The 19,721-nt window shown below is 44.9% G+C and overlaps 1 protein-coding gene across 5 annotated transcripts in view; it reads left to right on the forward strand.

Annotated features, from left to right (window-relative positions):
- CUX2 (cut like homeobox 2) overlaps positions 1–19,721 on the forward strand; it is a 264,392-nt gene that overhangs the window by 141,283 nt on the left and 103,388 nt on the right. For 4 of the 5 annotated variants that reach the window (XM_043557590.1, XM_043557589.1, XM_043557586.1 and 1 more), the window contains exon 2: positions 17,081–17,191. The exons of the other annotated variant lie outside the window; for it this stretch is intronic. In XM_043557590.1, the coding sequence (XP_043413525.1) occupies positions 17,081–17,191 (111 nt within the window). The remainder of the gene's footprint in view (positions 1–17,080; positions 17,192–19,721) is intronic. 5 annotated transcript variants of the gene reach the window in all.

Below are 19,721 nucleotides of genomic sequence, written 5' to 3' on the forward strand. Positions count from 1 at the left end.
ACGTTTCCATTGCCCCCAAAAAGGTCTTTTGTGCCCTTATTGTTACTTCCTGATTCCACTCCTAGCCCCAGGACACCATGAATCTATTTTCTGTGTCTATAGATTTGCCTTTTCTGGCCTTTTCATATAAATAGGATCATACAGTATGTGGTCTTGGGGTCAGCTTTTTTCACTTAATATTGTTTCCAGTGTTCATCCATGTTATAACAGGTATGAGTACTCTGTTCTTTTTTATTGCTAAATAATATTCTGTTGTATAGATAGACCACACTTTGTTTACCATTCATCATCAGTTGATGGACAGTTGTGTTGTTTCCACTTTTTGGCTATTGTGAATAGTGCTGCTCTGAATTCACATGTGCTTGTCTTTGCGTGAACATGTATTTTTAATTCTCTTCGGTAGGGGAGTGAAATTACTGGGTCATACGACAAATTTATGTTTAACTCTTTAAGAGACTGCAAATTGTCTTCCAAATGCATTCCCGCCAGCAGTATTTGGGCATTCCAGTTACTCCACATCCTTACCAGCATTTGTGTCTTCTTGAGATTTGAGTATGTATTTTTGGTCCCTGGTTTCACTCAGATTTTGACCTGGGAATTCTGGGAGCTGCTGGAGCTTGAAGAGATGAATGGCAGGTGGGGGTTGGGGGTGGGGGAATGGGATGCATGGGACAAAACTGCACAGCTTAGATGTTACAAAGCAGCACTTGTCCAATAGAACTTTCTATGATAATATAAATGATGTATATGTGAACTGTCCAATATGGTAGCCACTAGCACTTGTGTTTATTAAGCACTTGAAATATGGCTTGTTGAACTGAGGAATTGAATTTGTAATTGTATTTCATCCAAATTACTTTATATATACCGAATTTACATAATCACAGGAAGCAAGTGACTACCACGTTAGCACAGTTCTGGAAGTTCAAGATCATTGCTCAGTATACTTTAGGTCCTTGATGAATCTGAGAAATGGCAGCATACAGCTCTGTTAATCACAGATAGCTGAGATATGCATGGGGCTTGGGGGTTACATATCTGCATGTGTCCTGGAATATCATGTCTAGATAGTGCACAGTACCTCAGGATAGAGAGGAAAGTGCCAGAAGTTGCTCTGGGGATTTAGGTCAAGTATACTGTGGGATCAGGAAAAGAGTATGGATGGTCTCTGGAGCCAAAAGGACCCAGGTTCAAATCCCAGCCCTGTCACTTGAACCAAGTCTGTGACCTGGGACAGGTGACCTATCCTCTCTGAGCTTCAGTTCCCTCACCTGAAAAATGGAGTATTGACATCACTTTTGAAGAACTGTTGTAATGCTCAAAGAAGAATGAATATAAATCCCCTAGCACAGTGTATGCAACTGAGTACATGCAGAAAAATATCAGCTTCTGTTATTGTTATCTTTATTCTTGTTACTCAGCCTGGTCCCCGGGTCTATGTAAATACTATGTAAGTCCTGACTCTACCTCCTCTTCCATGAAAGCTAAGATGCTAGACTGTCAGTACCACACAGGCAGTGAGTGATCTTGTACCTGGCACAGAGTAGGTGCTCAAGTACATGTTTGATGAATGAATGAATGAATGAATGGATGGATGGATGGATGACATTGGCTTTAAGTGAGCAGAATGTAAACAACATGAAGGTTCCTTGTGTTGAGGAGAAAAAAATTTTACTCTACCCTTTAAGGTTCTTCTGGCTGGTGTAAGAATCAAATTGACAACCAGATTAACAGGAGAAAAACAAGCAAAAGTTTAATAACATGTATACTTCCTGTATACATGGGGAACACCCCAGAATACTGAGTAATTCCCTGAATATCCAAAGCCATCACCTTAAATATCTTCAGCTAAAAACAAAGATGTTGGGGGGGGTGGGGGAGAGGTAGTGGTGAGGAATCAATTATGAGAGGGGAGGTGACCAGGAAAAGCTCAGTAAAGGAAAATGAGCCTGTTATACATTGCAGATTTATGTTCCTGCCTTCTCCACTGATAAGTTTCTAGAGATCGAGAGTCATCACCCTCTTCCTGGTACTGAAACAAAGACACCCTTACAACTAGAGATTTCCCTTGTAAGTGTAAATATCTCTTACAAAAGGGTAACGTGTACTCGGTTTTCAGACCTTCTCTTGTGTCTTCAGTTTCTTAAAAATAATCAGCCTAAAATAATCAGTATGCCAAAGAGGCATATCGTGGGGTGGCAAAATTTGCTTCCTTGCATCTAAAAGAACACTCCCCTTCAGAAAGTGTGGCTTAGGGGCACCTGGGTGGCTCAGTCAGTTAAGCGTCCAACTTTGGCTCAGGTCATGATCTCATGGTTCATGAGTTCGAGCCCCCCGTTGGGCTCTGTGCTGACAGCCTGGAGCCTGCTTTGGATTCTGTGTCTCCCTCTCTCTCCACCCTCCCCTACTTATGCAGTCTGTCTCTCAAAAATAAATAAACATTAAAAAAAATTAAAAAAAAAAGTGTGGCTTGACAACAATACCAGGTTCAGTGTCAGCAGTGGCCTGTTTTGCATGAGGACAGAGATGGCTTTCCCATCCTTGGACAAGCACGTCATCTCAGCAGGAATGCACCTGCACTATAGGCCACTCTAGAATCACCCAAGGTAGGTGTGGAATGGGTGAGCTCTGGCCAGTCAGCCAGGCCAGACCCATCTCCTGCCACCAGCCCGGCAGGTTTGTCTGGGGGAACCCCCTAGTTCCACCTCATTAATCCTGAATTTTCTCCCACCCTTGCTTTTCCTTGCCTTTTCCTCCTAATTCTTATCACTCTTTCTTTCCTGCCTCTAGGTCCCAAAGTAAGTTATTTCCATTCTTACAGAATTGTTATTTTTGTTTTGTGTGAAACATTTTGTAGTTATCAAAGCCTTTTCATATGTGTTATATTCATCTGAAGCACAAGGAAACTCAGGTAAACACTCATTCAAGAAATATCCAGGGACATCTGGCTGGCTCAGTTGGTGGATCATGCGTGGGACTCTTGGTCTCAGGGTTGTGGGTTCAAGCCCCACATTGGGTATAGAAATTACTTAAAATCTTGAAAGAAAGGAAGGAAGGAAGGAAGGAAGGAAGGAAGGAAAGAAGGAAGGAAGGAAGGAAAGGAAAGGAAAGGAAGGAAGGAAGGAAGGAAGGAAGGAAGGAAGGAAAGAAAGAAAGAAAGAAAGAAAGAAAGAAAGAAAGAAAGAAAGAAAGAAAGAAAGAAAGAAAGAAAGAAAGAAAGAAAGTCCACTAAGCTTTGCTGTACGCCAAACACAGGCCTAGGTGCTGGGAATACTAAGAACAAAACAAACCAAGTTCCTGCCCTCCTAGAGCTTTTAGTCTTGGAGACGAGGCTGATAATAAAATGTGCAAATAAGCTTATCTTTGCAAAAGATGATGTATGCTATGTGGAAGAAGAGCAAGGAGGGGGTGGATCTACTTTAAAATTTGGGGGAGTAGGTGCGGGGAGGATCCCACTGAGAAGATGCAGGAGTGGGGGGATGGGAATGGATTGCAGATAAAGGGAACAGGCTCTTGTAAATGCCTGTGGTGGGGTAAAGTCTAGTGCACTGGAAAACTCAAAATGCCTAGAGTTGGGGAGAGATGTCCCCCCCACATAAGGCCTTAAGCATTGGCTGGACTCTATAGGCCCCAGTGAGGAGTCTGTATTCTAATCTAAGTCCATGGCAGATAAGTTATGGAAGAGTTTCAAGCCAGGGAGAGAGAAGAACTGATTCACATTTTGAACAGCTCACTCCAGCTGCTGCTTGGAAATGGGACTGTAGCAGGTAAGGGTGGGAGCAGGGAGAGAAAGAAGGAAGGAGGCCCCAGAAATAGTCTAGGCGAGGGATGGTGGCAGCTTGGACGAAGGCGGCAGCGGGGGTGGTTATTATTTCTGGGCAGTTAGAGATATTTAAGATATTTGGCTGGGATTCATTTAGTATTTTTATTATCCTCATGCTACAGGTGGGGAAACTGAGGCACAGATCGATGCAGTAACTTGCCTGGGTCAGAGCTAGCAAGTACAGCACGCAAGATCTGAACCCAGGGCTGCATGGCTGCTGCAAGGCCAGGGCTCCACACTGCTCCTTGGTACTCTTACTTCTAGGTGGCTCAGCTTGATGTCCATCCCCCATCTGTCCAGATCAAATGATGCTCACAAAGCATCGTCCCCATTTTACAGATCAGGAAGTTGAGGCTCAGTCATTAGGATTTCCCAGCTAGAGAGTAGCAGAATTAGGATTCGAACCCAGACCACATTGCTAACTAGGTCTTCATCTTGGCCCAGTGCTGGGAAAATGTGTGTCCTGGGTCCTGGGCTCCTCTAGGCTCTGGAAAACAAAAGTAGACAAGATAAGCAAGGAGGAGGAGGGAAAGGGGTCCACAGTCTCTAGTCTAGGACAGGCCCGTCTGTCATTCTCTAGTTTCCTCTTAGTAAATACAGTAAAAATCCGCTTCTGTACAGACTCTGTGTCTTTTGGTAGAGGGAAATTCTGTTCTGCCTCAAAGTACAGAGATAGTCTCCTCTGATGTGGACAGGGAACATTTGGAGAGAAAGGTCTTATCAGTGTTGTTTTTGAAAATGGCTTTTGTGGTTTGGGGACAGAGCAGGATACCCTGTCTTGCACTGAGGGTCTGAGTTTCATCTTGGAACTTTCCCCATCAGGTCAGTGCCTGCCTCATGCAGGTGTCTCTCTATCACTTTACTTATGGTGCCAAGGAGGCAGCCGGGGGTCCCTGGTGCAGTTTCAGGTAATTAAAGTCAGCTTGGTGGGAATTTCACATTAATGTTAATAATAAACATTTTAATGAAATACAGGGATGTAAAAAGAGATGTTGATTTCAAAAAGTTGTTTTTCCTCTTCCTCTCCCTCCCCTCTTTCTTCCCTTTTATACTTTCCATTCTGGAAGTGGAAGAATTGTATATTAGTACCCTACACAGTTTGGTGTTGAAATAAGACCTGAACCCTGAACAGAAAGCAGCCAATTAGATTGTTTATTGAGGTGTTGGCAGTCTTGGACAGAGGATTTAGTTGAGGGGTCATCTGAATAGTAGGAGGCTTGCGGGGACACTCAGGTGATTCTGCTTACGCAGGCCCCCTTCAATCAGGACCTCCTTCCTGGAGGTGGCATCTCAAGTAAACAAATATCTTTCAATCCTAAAAAGAACAGCCACACTATATGGAATGCAGCCAAAGGATGGGTGGCCTTCAGAGATGTCCCTGGGAGTCAGGTACACCAGCAGAATGGGGGGTGGTGGGGGCAGGGTGCATTTACTTTGAACTCTGGCTCCCTCTTCCTCCTACCACCCCTACAAAATATTTTTCTTTGAAAATGTTTCCATCTTCACACTTACAAACTAGACTCCACCGGGCATTTATTAACACTAATTCTTCCCATTTGTTTAGGAAGAAATTGTATCTATAAATTTCTTCAGGTCCTCCCAGCAAGCCCTGGAGATATCTTGCCTTTATTTAACCAATGAAACAGTGGGGCAGCAGGAGGTCTGACACTTGCCAAAGTCAACAGCAAGTTAGGGGATGAGCCAGTGTAGGGCCCAAGGATTCCTGGTGTGAATTACCCTAACCATGCCCAGCTGCCCCCATTTGAGCACTCTCTCCCTCTATCTTGCTTTCAGCCCCCCAGTTGCTGAGTAGCATCAATTCCTTTCCAATAAGTCCTGAAAATCCGTCACCTCTCTCTCCTATCCATTGTCCCCACTCATCCTTGCCTACCTGGCAGGTGGCGGAAGTTGGTGTATCTGCTCTCCCAGCCCCCAGTCTCTTTCTCCTGCCAGTGTGGCTTTCCAGACTTGCTCGAAGCAAGTGCCCTCCTCTGCTTCAACAGTTTTCTCTTGTTCCTAATTGCTTTTTCCTTTAATATCATGGCTTTCCGACCCTAGTTCCCATTAGTCCGTAATATGCTTCCAGGTGGTCCCCATCACAGTCTGGGTTTTCCATGCCCCACACCTTTGCCCATGGGTCTTCCTCCTCAGGTGCCTTCCCCCAGATGCCAGCACCCAGGATCTGTTAGCTGCAGCTTTCTCCAACGCGCTTCCCTTAGGATACCTGTGCTTTTGTGTGCCTGTCGTCTTCCACCACTGAGCTGCGTGAGACTCCTAGAACCCCACCTGGCGTAAAACAGGCCCTCAATAAAGGCTTCCTTCTCCACCTGGATTAAATACACCTGTCATGGGGTGCTTGGGTGGCTCAGTCGGTTAAGTGTCCGACTTCGGCTCAGGTCATGATCTCATGGTTCGTGGGTTCGAGCTCCGCATCAGGCTCTTTGCTGAACGCTTGCTCAGAGCCTGGAGCCCACTTCAGATTCTGTGTTTCCTTTTCTGTCTCTGCCTCTCCTCCGCTGGCACGCTCTCTCACTCTGTCTCTCAAAAGTAAATAAATTTAAAAAAAAAAGAAAAATTAAATACACCTATCATCATCTTAGCACTGTACATCAGTGAATTTTTCCAGAGCTTTCTTTTTTTTTTTAATGTTTGTTTATTGTGAGAGCACACACAAGTTGGGGAAGGGTAGAGAGACCGGGAGAGAGAGAAGCCCAAGCAGGCTCTACACTGTCAGCACAGAGCCTGACCCAGGGCTTGATCTCATGGTTCATGAGATCATGACCCAAGTCGAAGCCAAAAGTCAGATGCTTAGCAGACTGAACCCCTTTCCAGAGCTTTCTAAGGTTCCCATAGACCTTTCTACACCCAGTACACCCCCACTTCAAAAGAGAGGCTGCTCAGAAAAATGAATTTGAGAATGATTTTGAAAATGGCACAGACTTTAGAGGAGGTACCATGGTTTGGAAAGAGAGTTTCAGGTTCGAGACCCAGCTTTGCTTTTGCCTGACAATGATGAGAGACATCATTCTTTGAGACTTGTTTTCCCCATCTGCAGGAGACAAGCTGAACCAAGACATGAAAAATGACACCACATAGTAAGCACTTAGGTCCTGTGGTGTGATGAGTCATCACCACTATGGCCAGTAGCAAGTGCCTGGCACATAGTAGGTGCTCCATAAACACTTGACTGAATGAATGAATGAATGAATGAATGATTACTTGATGTGATTCCCCCTTTTTAAGAGAGGAGGGTGGAGTACAAAGATCAGCTGTCTGGCCACCTCACCCAACCGGACCAGCTGTGTTAGGCCTAAGAAAGGGGCCCTATGGGTCCCTGACTCTTGACCTGATACGCGCCAGAGTGACGACTACTTTATTTTCCTGGTGCTATGAGGTTTTACATTCTGAGAACTCCGGAATATAAAGCAGCAATCAAGGGCAGAAGGAAGTGATCGGATGTGGCTCCCGGTTCGTGGCAAGATAATCAGGTATTTGATTGGCATCCTCTCTTAAGGACAGCCACCTCCAGGTCCTGCCTGCTACAAGAGCTGGCTTGTTTTCCTGCCTGATGTTTAGGAGTGGGGGTGGAGCCCTGAAGGTGGGGCAGGGCACTGAGTAGGGGACAACTATAGCGGGGAGGGTGTTTGGGCCCAGAGTTGGCCAGCCCATCTTCCATTTGTTCATTTATGTGTACATTCATTTATTCAACAAATATTGAGCACCTACAATGAGCCGAGCATTGAGGATCCATCTGTGACCCAAACAGACAAAGTTGTGTCCTTCTGGAGCTGACATCGGAGGGGGGTGGGCATTGGAAACAGGCAATAAACAAATAGAGAAGTCAGTACATAAATGTGTCGATAACAAGTGGCATGGAAAAAAATAAGCAGAGAGAGGGACAGGTGAAGTAAGAAAAAGATGCTTGCTATTTTGAATAGTATAATGAGACAGGTGAGAAGGTGATATAAGAACCTAGACCAGAGGAGGCAAAGGAAAGAACCATGTGGGATTCTGAAAAAAATGGCATTGGGGGCAGAAGGAACAGCCAGTGCAAAGACCCTGTGGCAGGAATGTGTTTGATGTGTTGAAGAGCCAGCAAGGACCCCACGTGGCTGGAGTAGAGTGAGCAAAGCAGAAATAGAAGGAAGTGAGACCGAGATGAATCACATGGAGCCATGATGTTATGGTGAGCACTTTGGTCTTGGCTCCGAATTGGTGGGAGCAATGGAAAAGTTTTGAGCAGAGGAGGGCCAGGATATGACTTAGATTTAACAGCATTCCTGTGGCTGCTGGATGGGGAAGGGACTGAGGATGACAGTATGGAGCCCAGTGAGAAGGCTTCTTTGGTCACCCAGGCAGGCAATGATAATGTCCAGGTCCAGGGTGACAGCAGTAGAGAAGATGAGAAATGGTTAGATCAAGCTGACAGGATTTGCTGATGAGAGCAACATTCCCACTCCAGCCCTGGGCCTCATCCCGATACCAGGGCATGGAAAGTTGCCACTCCCTTGGTGCCTTAGGGCTGGCATTGGCTCCAGCCCAAGCAACACCCTAGGCCGCTGAGCACCCAACCCTTCCAGGCACTTCTTGCAGCCTAGACCCCCTGCCAACCACAAGCCTTTCATACTGCCTGCCCCACCAAGAAGGAGTGAATGCCATGACTCCATTTAACAGTGGTAAACCTAGATGCACAGAGGCCAAGGGTCTGCCCAAGCTCACAGAGCCAGTAGGCTAGAATGTCCGAACTTGAACCCACTCTGCCTGCCAAATGTCACTCGTTGGCCTGACTCCAGCTAAAAGCAAATTGCCACCTGGATTTTCTGGAAGCCAGAGCTGTGAGCACTGCTAGGAGGTCCTGATGGACTGCAGTCATAATTGTCTTTGCTCCCTATGTGACCCATCACTCCATGCGGGCAGGATCTGGGTCTGGCTTGTCCTAGGCAATGTTGTAGGTGTTTAAATAATAGTTGAGTGAATGAGTACAAAGGGATGGATGGATGGATGGATGGATGGATGGATGGATGGGTGGATGGACGAACAGATGGATGGAGAGACTGATTAAGCCCAGCCAGACTTCTGGTCTTCAGGCCACTTGAGTCCTTATTGACGACAGACAGGTCAGAGAAAGTTTGCCCTCTCAGTATCTGGAGGAAAGAATCCAGAAAGACATAAGTTCAAGTCCCCATGACGCCACTTCCCAGCCATGTGACCTTGGATGAGAGGCTTTGTCTCTCTGCAGGTACTATGTGTAAAATGGCACCTTGCATCATAGACCATTCATTTGCTCTCCCAACAGATGTTTCTAGAGGATCCACTGTGTGCCAAGCACCATTGGGAGAATTAAATGAAATTTTGTGTGCCAATTAGCATTGACCTCGTATATGTATAGTAAGCCGTCTGTTGGGCAGTTATTATATTATTGTTATCACTGCACTGGGAGTTACTAAGAAGTGTTGGCAGCCTCACCCACACACCCAGGCCTCGAGGTTTGGCCACATTCTCCTTAATGGGCTCTTTGACCTGAATATGAACTGTCTATCACCCCCAGCCCAGCTGATGGAATGCAGTAAAGCTAGCTTGGCTGGGAACTGTTTCTCTTAGGCACCACCCCTTGCCCCAGCCTCGGATAATTGGCCCGATACATCTTGGCATCTGAAATTTACATACGGTGCAGGGAGTGATGGATGGCTCTGGTAACCGGGCTGTCTCTCAGCTGCGGCTCAGTTATCCATCTCGGCGGGCTGCAGAGCCATCCGTCTTGTCTCCTTATTCGTGGCAGGCCGGCATGTACCCTCCATCCCAGGTCATCCCGCAGCACCTCCCGGAGCTGGCCTCTGAGGCCCCTCTGAAGGCAGCACTCCCACCATACCCCCACAGCATCCCCTGAAACCTTTGTGTTCAACCTGAGACTCTGATGGCCAAGCTCTAAATAACTCCATGGACCAGAGATGCAGAATGAGACATTTGGCATGCACAAAGAGGGTCCCACCTTGCTTCTGCCACAGAGGACTTCTCATACTTATATCTGCTAACAGTCATTCATTCACAAATGTTTACTGAGTGCCTACTATGCACCTGGCACTAGGCTGGAACCCCTGGCTATGGCTGTGAACAACACAGGCACAGTCCCCACCCTAAGGGACTGACATTCCATTGGAGGGTGTGAACGCTGAAGATCCTAGACATTCTGCCAAGCACTTTACCCACTTGCAATCTGGTTCTCAAAGGATCTTGATGATAACCCTATGGGCACACATTTTTGTCCCCATTTTACAGACACAGAAACTAAGTTTGAGTCATTTGTCCAAGGCCACACTGCTAGTGAAGTGTCAAAGCCAGATTTGGATATAGGTCTGTGGTCTCTAAACCATGTCATTGTTTCCCAGATAGACCAGGCTCTTTCAGAGCTTCTGACATAGCATTGTTTCATTCACTCATTCATTTGACCAACAAACATTTCTAGAGTACTTACTATGTATCAGGAACTGTTCATGGAGTTTTCATTATCACAAATAAAATAAGTGAAATACAGTGTGTTTGATAGTGATACATTTTAAGGAGAATAAAACTAAAGACAGGAATAGGGAGACCAGTTAGGAGATTATTGCAACAATCCCATTCCCTCTGCCTGGGATGCTTAGCTTCTATCTGACACACTCATCCTTCTGGACCCAGGTCAAATGCTCCCATCTTGGTGACCTGTCCCCCAAGTTATAGGAAGTCACCTTGTCTCTGTGTTCCCATTGTACTTTATTCATACTTCTTATATTTTACTTAGGCACACAGTGTTGGAATTGACCTGTCTTCTCCACTGCACTGTGAACTCTTTAAGGACGGGGACTGTGTTGGTTGGTTACTCTATACCAGTACCTGGCACTGTACCTGCCACAGAATTGTGGCTAAGTAATTTGTTGGCTGAATAATTGGATGGAAGTGGATGGATGATTAATTAGATGAATTTTGGATGGATAAGTGGATAAATGGATAGGTGATTGGATGGATGTGGGATAAAGGGTTTCCATCTTAGGTAACACCTACTGGGTACTGGCAGCCCCTGCCCAAGTTGAGAACCATTAGAAGAGATAGATAAAACTCTACCTGTCCCTTACCCCATTAGTTTCCATACCCTCTCAGGCAATACAGGATATATAAGGGTTTCACTCATCTAAGCCTACATTGGAGGTAATGTCTCAACATGATGGTCTTTGTTCCCTTTTACCAGAATTATTTATGTCCTAGCTTGTTTACTTTGGTTTCTGAGCTCTTGTAGGATGCAGGCCATATCTGATTCATTGCTGCCCTCCCCTTATCCAATGCCTAGCACACTGGAGATCATGGATGGATGACGGACAGGGGAGTGGATGGATGAGGGTCCAACGTCTCTAATTGGATCTCCCTACAGTAAAGAGAAAGCAGAGTTCCATGTGTGTTTTGAGGGTAGTTGGTGACTGTATTACAAGTCATAACCACTGCTCATCCTGGTTTTCCAGGCCTGGCCTAGAATCTCAACCATCACTTCAGCCATATATCCTTATAAGAGATAATGTACATAAAGTACTTCATATGCTCCATAAATATTAAAATAAATATACTAATAGGAACTCATAAATGTTAGCTATGAGCTCTTGTTTTCTATAAGGGCCTTCTGTGTAAGATTTCATTTTAAGACAGGTTCTAGGGCTTTAAAAAATAAAATCTGATAATGTTTTATCATATATTTTCTGACAGGGAAAATACCAGAAAAGATTAGCAGAGGCACAGTGGAGATGCCTGGACTTGGAAGGGAAGGTCCATGAAGCCCTCCTGGAAGGGGGGACATTTAAGCTGAGACAAATTGATGAGTAAGATCAGCACAAAGAATGAGATCATCTGAGCAGAGGGAATGAAGTCTGTGGGGCCGTAGAATTGGGAAACCCTGGTGCATTTGGATTCCTGCAAGGAACTCAGTCTGGCTGGGAAGGAAAGGAGAGCAGAAGATGAGAGGGGCTGACAGGGACCCAGTGTCACCTGAGGTCCTCACTTCCTTAATCCCTGATCCCCAACAATAACTGCATTCTTTTTAGAAGGTCTCTTTTCGGAGTTGGTTTTGGGGGGGCATGTCTGAATGTGGGGTTGTCTTTGGAGCTGAGAAGAGTGTGCACATATGATGAGGGAACTGACATGCATATACACATGTGATCTCTTATGTGTTTCCCCTGTGAGAACATTGCATCTAGTCGGGAGCTGTGTATGTAGTTGACACTTTAGGATCAGGTGTTAAATTTCAAAACCAAGTATTCTTGTAAGATTCCCCTTCCCTCTTTCATGAAGAACATGGGTTAACTGAGAATGTTCAACCTGCCTCCCTGTAGATAACCACAGTTTTCCTTCCCTGCCCCAGACCCACCACCCTTCTCCCTGAGGAAATGCAACCTCTTATGCAGCTGTGTGACTTGGGCAGGTCGTCTAAGCTATGTTTCAGTTTCCTCGTCTTTAAAATGGCAGAATCGGGGGCACGTGGATGGCTCAGTCGGTTAAGCATCTGACTCTTGATTTGGGCTCAGGTCATGATCTCATGGTTCGCGAGTTCAAGCCCCGTGTCGGGCTCTGCACTGACAGCGCAGAGCCTGCTTGAGATTCTCCCTCTCCCTCTCTCTCTGCCCCTCCCCTTCCTGCTTTCTGTCTCTCTCTCAAAATAAATAAAGTTTAAAAAAAATTTAAATGGCAGAGTCAGATTCAATTGATTTTTGCTAAAGTGTGGTACATACACTTACTGATGGACATGAGATGATTGTAAGCAATAAGTAGACCTGACTTTAGAAGGATCAACTCATGTCAGGAGGAACAGTTATTCCTTCTCAGTGCTCTTCCATCCCTTCTCCTTCTAACTAGAAGAAAGTCAGCCTGGTGCTACACTCCTTTTAACACCTCTCTAATATTTGGTGGTCTCCTTTTATAACAAAGAAAAATAGCAATGCTTTGTTTTCATTGTAGTTTATTTCAGTGGCTACCATCTGTTTATGACCTAGGATTCTCTAGTGATAAAAAATTTTCCTTTTCAAATGCACTTATTCAGGTTAAAAAGAAGGAGAGGAAGTCATCATGAAGGTCAAGAACAGGCAAATTTTATCTGTGATGCTAGAATCAGAATAATGGCCACCTTTAGGCTGTACTCAAAAAGAGGAGGTACCAGGGATCCTTCAAAGGTGCTGGGAACATGAACATTCTATATCTTGATCTGGGCAGTGGTTGCAAGGTGTAAAAATTCAGTCTTAAAATTGAACTTAAAGCTATACATACCTCAATCAAAAAGAAAGAGTCAATTTGAAGATAAATATTAAATAAATAGTGATTCGTGTGGAATATCAATATAGCAAATGCATGCCAGAAGGGTATGTATGATTGAAGTTTGGACAGTGATGGACTGGACAACCTCAAAGTTTCCTTCTGGTTCATACATTCTGAGACTCTGAGTGCTTTGGAAGTCTAACTCTCACGTTTGTCCAGCATACTGGAGTGCAGACCCTCTCAGAGCTAGGGGCACTCGCCAGGCAATGGACACAGTGGGCTGGTGGTTTCCATCTTCCCTAGAAGAGCCCTTCCTCCCCAACCCAGCTTCTTCCTGCTGTGCCTCGTCCTGGGTGCAGCTCAATCCCCACTTCCTTTTTCTCTGCGCATTGGCCCGAGCCTCAGCTGCATCCATCATCTGCTTCAAGCTCATTAAAATTATTTCTTTTTAGTTGCAAATGGGCTGTTTATGATGATCATTATTTGAATGGTCTGCGCCGGGCTCCGGGCTGTCTGTCTGCTGCTGATGGCAGGTTAATCAGATGAGTCTCCTCCCGGCCTGGGCCTGGTCCAAAGTCTGGGGCTGTGTTAATCATGGCTCCCCTAGGGCTGGGGGCTGAGGGCCAGCGGGGGGAGAGGAACCGAGTTCTGCTTGATCATCAAAGGAGAGGCCCTGCTAGCTGTGTATGTGTGCAGTGGCTCAGACACTCGTTTCTAAAATTCACCTTTAGACCAATGCTGGCTTATGTTTACGGGAGTTTTTCCTGTCCCTTCAAAATAAATATAGTGCTGTGAGCCTTTTTATTTTAGGTGTATTTATTTTAAAAGACTCTTGTTGATTCTGTTGTTGGCCCTCTTGCTTTGTTAATGTTCAAATATCCCATCTTTTAGGGTGAGAGGAGGTTGTTTTTAATGTTTTTCTTTGATGCAGTAAAACTTGGCCATACTCTGTTGGTCCTTTATTTATTTGTTTATTTATTTTTGGTGAGATTTTTATTGACCTGTGAAATCCAGAACTCTTAGAATCACTGATCTAGCAGGATGTTTTCTGAGCTCTCAGTTTATCTAAAAAAGCAGAATAGTATCAGCCAGTATGTCTTGAACACTTGGTACTGTGCTTGATGGTTTATACAACTATAGCATTTAAAACAAGCTCCCTGAATATCCCCCAGCCAGTGGGGAAGTGGAGCAGAAGCCCTATGAAGAGCCAGGCATTACAATTTTGCCTTTATTATCCACCAAGGGGATAATCCACACCTGAACTATTAGAATTGACTGTAATTTATTTCTTAGCCCTGCTTGAATCACCTAGTAGACACATTAATGTGCTTGTTACATGAGATAATGTATGTAAGGAGCTTAGCATGGTGCCTGACATATGTAAGCACCCAATGAATGGTAATTATGATTATTATTTACTATTATTATTGTTATTGATGGTGTTGTTGTTAGTGAGCTTACCAAGGAAACGTGGCGAGAATTCAGGGTTGAACGATGAGCATGGAAGCAGGCAAAGTTGAGAAGAACATGGATATTGTTTGTTCTTCTAGGGCTCAACAGGACACCATGAGCTGGGCTTGCAGTAGGGCTGGGCCTGGGGGTTTGCCGATGTTCCTTGGCCTGGTCTTGCCTCTGCTGTGTCTGCAGTAGAGAGATTTACACCCACCAGCAGCCTAGGAGGTTGTGGTGAAGGGCCCCAGTGCAGCCACACAGCATAATTATCTGGTAGAACACGTCAAGTCATTGGACTTATCCTGCTGTGAAATTTCTTCTCAGAGCCTGGATTTCATGTTTTAACTGAGGAGTCCAAGTCCAGCACCAACCAGGTATATTGGTTGCTGTGGTGTGGTGTGGGGAGGGGCAGTGTCCCAGAGATTAGAACATAGTGTCAGATACATGATAATCCAAAATCAAGTGATGTCAACACAAGTCACAGCTCTGCTTGTCCTACAGCAATGTAAAAATCCCATATTTGTCTTCAAGACAGATGAGAAAACTTAAAGAAAACTGAGAGCATTCTGTCCACCTGGCTGCACCACTTGGTTGGATTTTATCTACATTTGATCAGTCCTTTTCCTACAAACACAGACTTCTCTCTGGTCACTCAATATTTTGATTGTGTTTGATTGTGTTTTCTTTATTGGAAACTATGATTATTTTAAAATAATGATAAATCAGAAGTCTCCCTTTTTTCTTCTGTCACTTTGGTAGACTGTCAGAAACTGTTTCTGTTTCTGTCTCTCCTAATGATACCTTCTTTCTCACCTGACTCAAAATTCCATGAAGTGTTTGTACTGGAAGCTCCAGTGCCTTTAATTTGATGTACCTAGTGCTGTGGCATTGGATTGACTTCAGCACCTTGGAGAGCACCGCATTTCCGATTCCTTTGCCCCTCTATTTTAATCTCTGCTTTTATGCCTTGACCTTCTCTCTTCTAGTCCCATGGTTTTCCAACGAGGTTAGACATTTCTCCAGAAATAGAAATTCCCTTGCCAATTTCTCCCTAAGGTACCATAGGCAGAGACAGTTATGCTGGGCTTAGGGTAGGCTCTCCAGCCTCCAATGGGTATGAGGTTTATGGTGCTATGGTGAACTGCTATAGAGCAGATTTACCGACTCAGACATGATATAAGACAATTACCATGCATTTCGTCTCTTACAGGGAAAAGGATTTGCAGCGGGTTAATAGTACTTTTATTTCATTATCTAATGGTAAAAGTGTTTCATTGTGTGTGCAAGATGAATGCATATTAGCGATGACAAATGGGGTCTTTCAACACGGTGCCGGGCCTCATCATACATATGTTAGATTAAAGAGTTCACCCTAGAAATACACTCTTGCATCTGCGTGTGTGTTTTTAATAAATCTGATTGCAGAAATTTATTGCATCACCGGATTTAGGAAATTATGGGGCTTGATTGCTGCAAATATAATCGGGTGATATATACAGAAATGCTCCTCGAGTTATGGTCCAGAAAAAAAGCCCATCTCGGGATGGTGCAAGAAAGCAGCAGACCACATAAACAGCATTTCTTGAATTATGCAAATGAAATCCATGACAACTCATGGTGAATTGTACTCCCCTTGTGAAACTGCCACCATTAAAGTGAAGAAAGCGGAGAGAGGGGTGATCAAATATACATGTACGACCAGCAGATATTGTCTGTGATGTGTGTAAGCTGGGGTGGCCCCTCCTTCCATCCCTCACTCTCTTTTTTTTTCCTGAATGGTACATCCTGTAAAAACCTGGTCTGGCTCCTTCATTGCACATAAGCAGCCAAGGCACCTTCCAATCCATTTCTTCTGAATCCAGGAGTCTTCAGTGAAATATTTCTTATACTTGAAGTGAACCTTAAATGATTTACTGCAGGATACACAAAAGGTCAGCTTGCTTCTTATTGGCACCTTCATTTTTCCAAAATCTACTGAAATTAAAAAGCCATCTATATCTTAAAAGGCGTATTTATGAACCCTTAAGTGTAAGTAAGTCATAGTTGGAACAGTTCCCACCTCTGATATATGAAAGCTGTCGACAGCACTTTCTTACACTATAATATGCCCATACAATATGCCGCACTTTACTATTTTGACACGGTTTGGAGATGTTTTCTACAGTTACTGACAAGCTTATGCCATCACTCCTTTGGAAATTTAAGAGGTGGGGCAGAGGGGTTGGGGAGAGGTATAAAAAAAATAGCTCCACCCAACTTTATGGGAGATTATTGATCTTCCGATGAGCAAAAAAAAAGCTGTCCTGGATTTTTTTCAGTTACATCCCCAGTTTTGTAAATTATTCATTTGTGCCAGGAGTCAATATCCTGTCTTTTCTCAGCTTTGTAAATTAAAAAAACTTGTTCAGAATGCTGTTTTGTATGATGATTAAAAAGGAAGAGGAGGGGGAAAAATCTTTTTCTTTTCTCTCTCTCTGTCTCTCTGTCTCTCTGTCTCTCTCTCTCTCTCTCTCTTTTTTTTTTTTTTTATTGTTTCAGAAGGAGCTTAATTCCGTCGCTTCCGAGCTGTCTGCACGGCAGGAGGAGAGTGAACATTCTCATAAACATTTAATTGAACTCCGCCGGGAATTTAAGAAAAATGTACCTGAGGTACAGTATATTTGCCGTTATAGAATTAACTCAGTAGGAATGCAGAGTTTTCCCTGTTCAAACTATATTTTGGAAACTGTAGACATAAGTGACTAACAAGAAAAGAAGCTAATTAGCCATGAAGAAAAAATTACAGCCCCCAACCTTTGGGTGTTTCTTGCTCTAGTGGTGCTCAGCGGTGCTGTCTAAAGTGAGGGCACATTGCTTCTCCATTGAAGTTACTTACTCTTTCTGAGGTTCTCTAAAACATCCATTCCCCACCCCCCCCGCCCACATTCATATCTAGTCAAACACCTGGCCTTGACAGCGAAGACAGTGTCTCTAGGGTTCTTGATTTTATTTTACTTTTCCATTGGTGTCTGGGAGAGGACAGCTATAGGCTTCCCTACCCTCTCTGGGCCTTCCCTCAATCTCCTCTGAAACTGCCTCCCACTGACATAAACAGGCCTCATTCTTCCCCTTCACCTCTTGCCTTGTAGCTCCACCCATCTGCTCTGCCTTTCCCAGCTGACTTGAAGTGGTCCAGATAATGACAAGTCCCCTCCCCCCAACCCCCATACCATAAGGCCCCCCCAAGGGAAGAGACTAGAATGGACTTGTTTTTGTTCTTTACAGGGGTGAATGTGTTAATTCTTTTACTTTCTCTATCAGGCCCCCTGTTGCTGCTCACATTTAAAAAAAAAAAAAAAGATGGAATAAACACGATAGGAAAAATAAAGCCTTCTGATTGCATATAATGTCATCAAGGATGTGACACATCAGAGCCACTATGGGAAACAGAGACCTGACTGCCCCCAAAGCCAGTTGTGCTTCTCTGTGTCGTCAGAGATTAATAGTTGACCTCTATGTCCTAACCTACTCAAGTGGCCTGGATCTTGGAGGAGGGTTGGGCAGCAGCTGGCAATTCTGGAAGTATCAGACCTGGAAATATTGATCCCAGTCTGCCTGTTAGAATCACCCAGGAGTTCTGTTGCCACCTTGCTGATGGAGGAGGGGGCCATGGAAAGATGGAGAAAAGGCAGGCCTACCCAGGAATCGGGCTACATGAGCACAGAGGGTTCAGGTCTTCTGGCTGTGAAATCTTCCTCACACAAGTCATAAGTATGTTCGGTTCTTCAAAGCAAGAAGAAGAAGTAGGCTGCAGCTAGAATCTGCCCATGGAGCGATTAGGGAAGGAATCTTAGGTTTGAGAGCTGAGGGAGGGTGCTCCAGGAGAAGGGGCAGCAATCTCAGATCCGAGTGTCTCCCATGTTGCGGCTTCAGAAGGCCAAGTCAAGTCCTTGGTTTGACTCCTGGAGCTAAGAAGGCATAGGTAATGCTGAGCATCCTTTGTTTCCCTCTAAGAACAGATAGTGGCTTATTATTTAAACTGATTTTCTGCCTAGAAAGAGGACACCAGAAGCTTCACCTCTGACTCTCCATTCTGTGGGAAGCAGAGATGAAATAGCCCTAGATCTTCCCAGCCCTACATGCTTTCTCTCCGATCAGCACAAACCCTCCATCTCATCCTCCTCCCCGGGGGCCACATGGGAGCCCCCCGGGTGATGAGGGAAATCCAGGCCAGGTTTTAAGCCTCGGAGTTCGGCTTACATAATTTCAATACTGCATAATTATGCAATTATGTAATTAGAAGGAATAAGTTTCCATTCCTATTATAGTCGCGCCTCTGAAAATTCTCATTTTTGGAACTAGTCTCTCCTGATGGGGAGAGTCATGCCAAGGCTTTATTTAAGAACATCATCTGGCTGGTGCCCAACTCACCTCCTGCTGGTGCCTATGCTCAGCTTCCCCCACTAAGGGTGAAGCATACAGGACAAGGAGCTTCTAGAAATGGTCAGCATTGGCCCAAAGTTGGCCCTCAGATTTGAATCCCTTAAACTCTCTCAAGTGTGCCGACAGCTGGTTTGGGTTGTCTGTTGACCTGCATTCAGATGATAGCTGAGCCACTCACGCACTGTGAGACTTGAGCAAGCCAGCCCCTCTCAGCGCCTTGGTCTTCCCTTCTGGAAATTCAGGGGACTGGAGAGATGGTTTCTGAGGCCCCTTCCAACACTAATGTTTCCTGAACCTGGACCAGAGGTTTCCTACTGGTGTGTTTTATTTGGTCTGTAAACTCAAGTTTTACAGTAAGTTTACCAACGTTTAACATCTCAGAAGATTTCACCCAAAACCTCAAATTTCCAGTACCTTTTGAGATTCTTTGGTAGATCTGGTCACACAGAGGCTCATGCCCACATGGCAGTCACCAGCTGGAGCTGAACAACTGCCACCCCCATCACACAGTGCTTGAGTTCTCCCAAGATTTGCCACGGGACCTCCCAGCCTGCCTCCCTCATGTCCACTTCCCCCTGGCCTCTGTGGACATTTGAGTTCACAACGTGGGACCTAGGTTTTTGTGCATTTCCTTTTCCATGGCTCAGCCCATGCACCCCATAGTTCCTTGTGATCAAATCTGCTAGATAGATTCACATGAACTCCTGTGTGCTTCCTGAAGATCCCCAGCATGCCATCACTATATCACTGGCTCTGA

The sequence above is a fragment of the Prionailurus bengalensis genome, chromosome D3, assembly GCF_016509475.1.
Source record: "Prionailurus bengalensis isolate Pbe53 chromosome D3, Fcat_Pben_1.1_paternal_pri, whole genome shotgun sequence".
Lineage (NCBI taxonomy): Eukaryota > Metazoa > Chordata > Mammalia > Carnivora > Felidae > Prionailurus > Prionailurus bengalensis.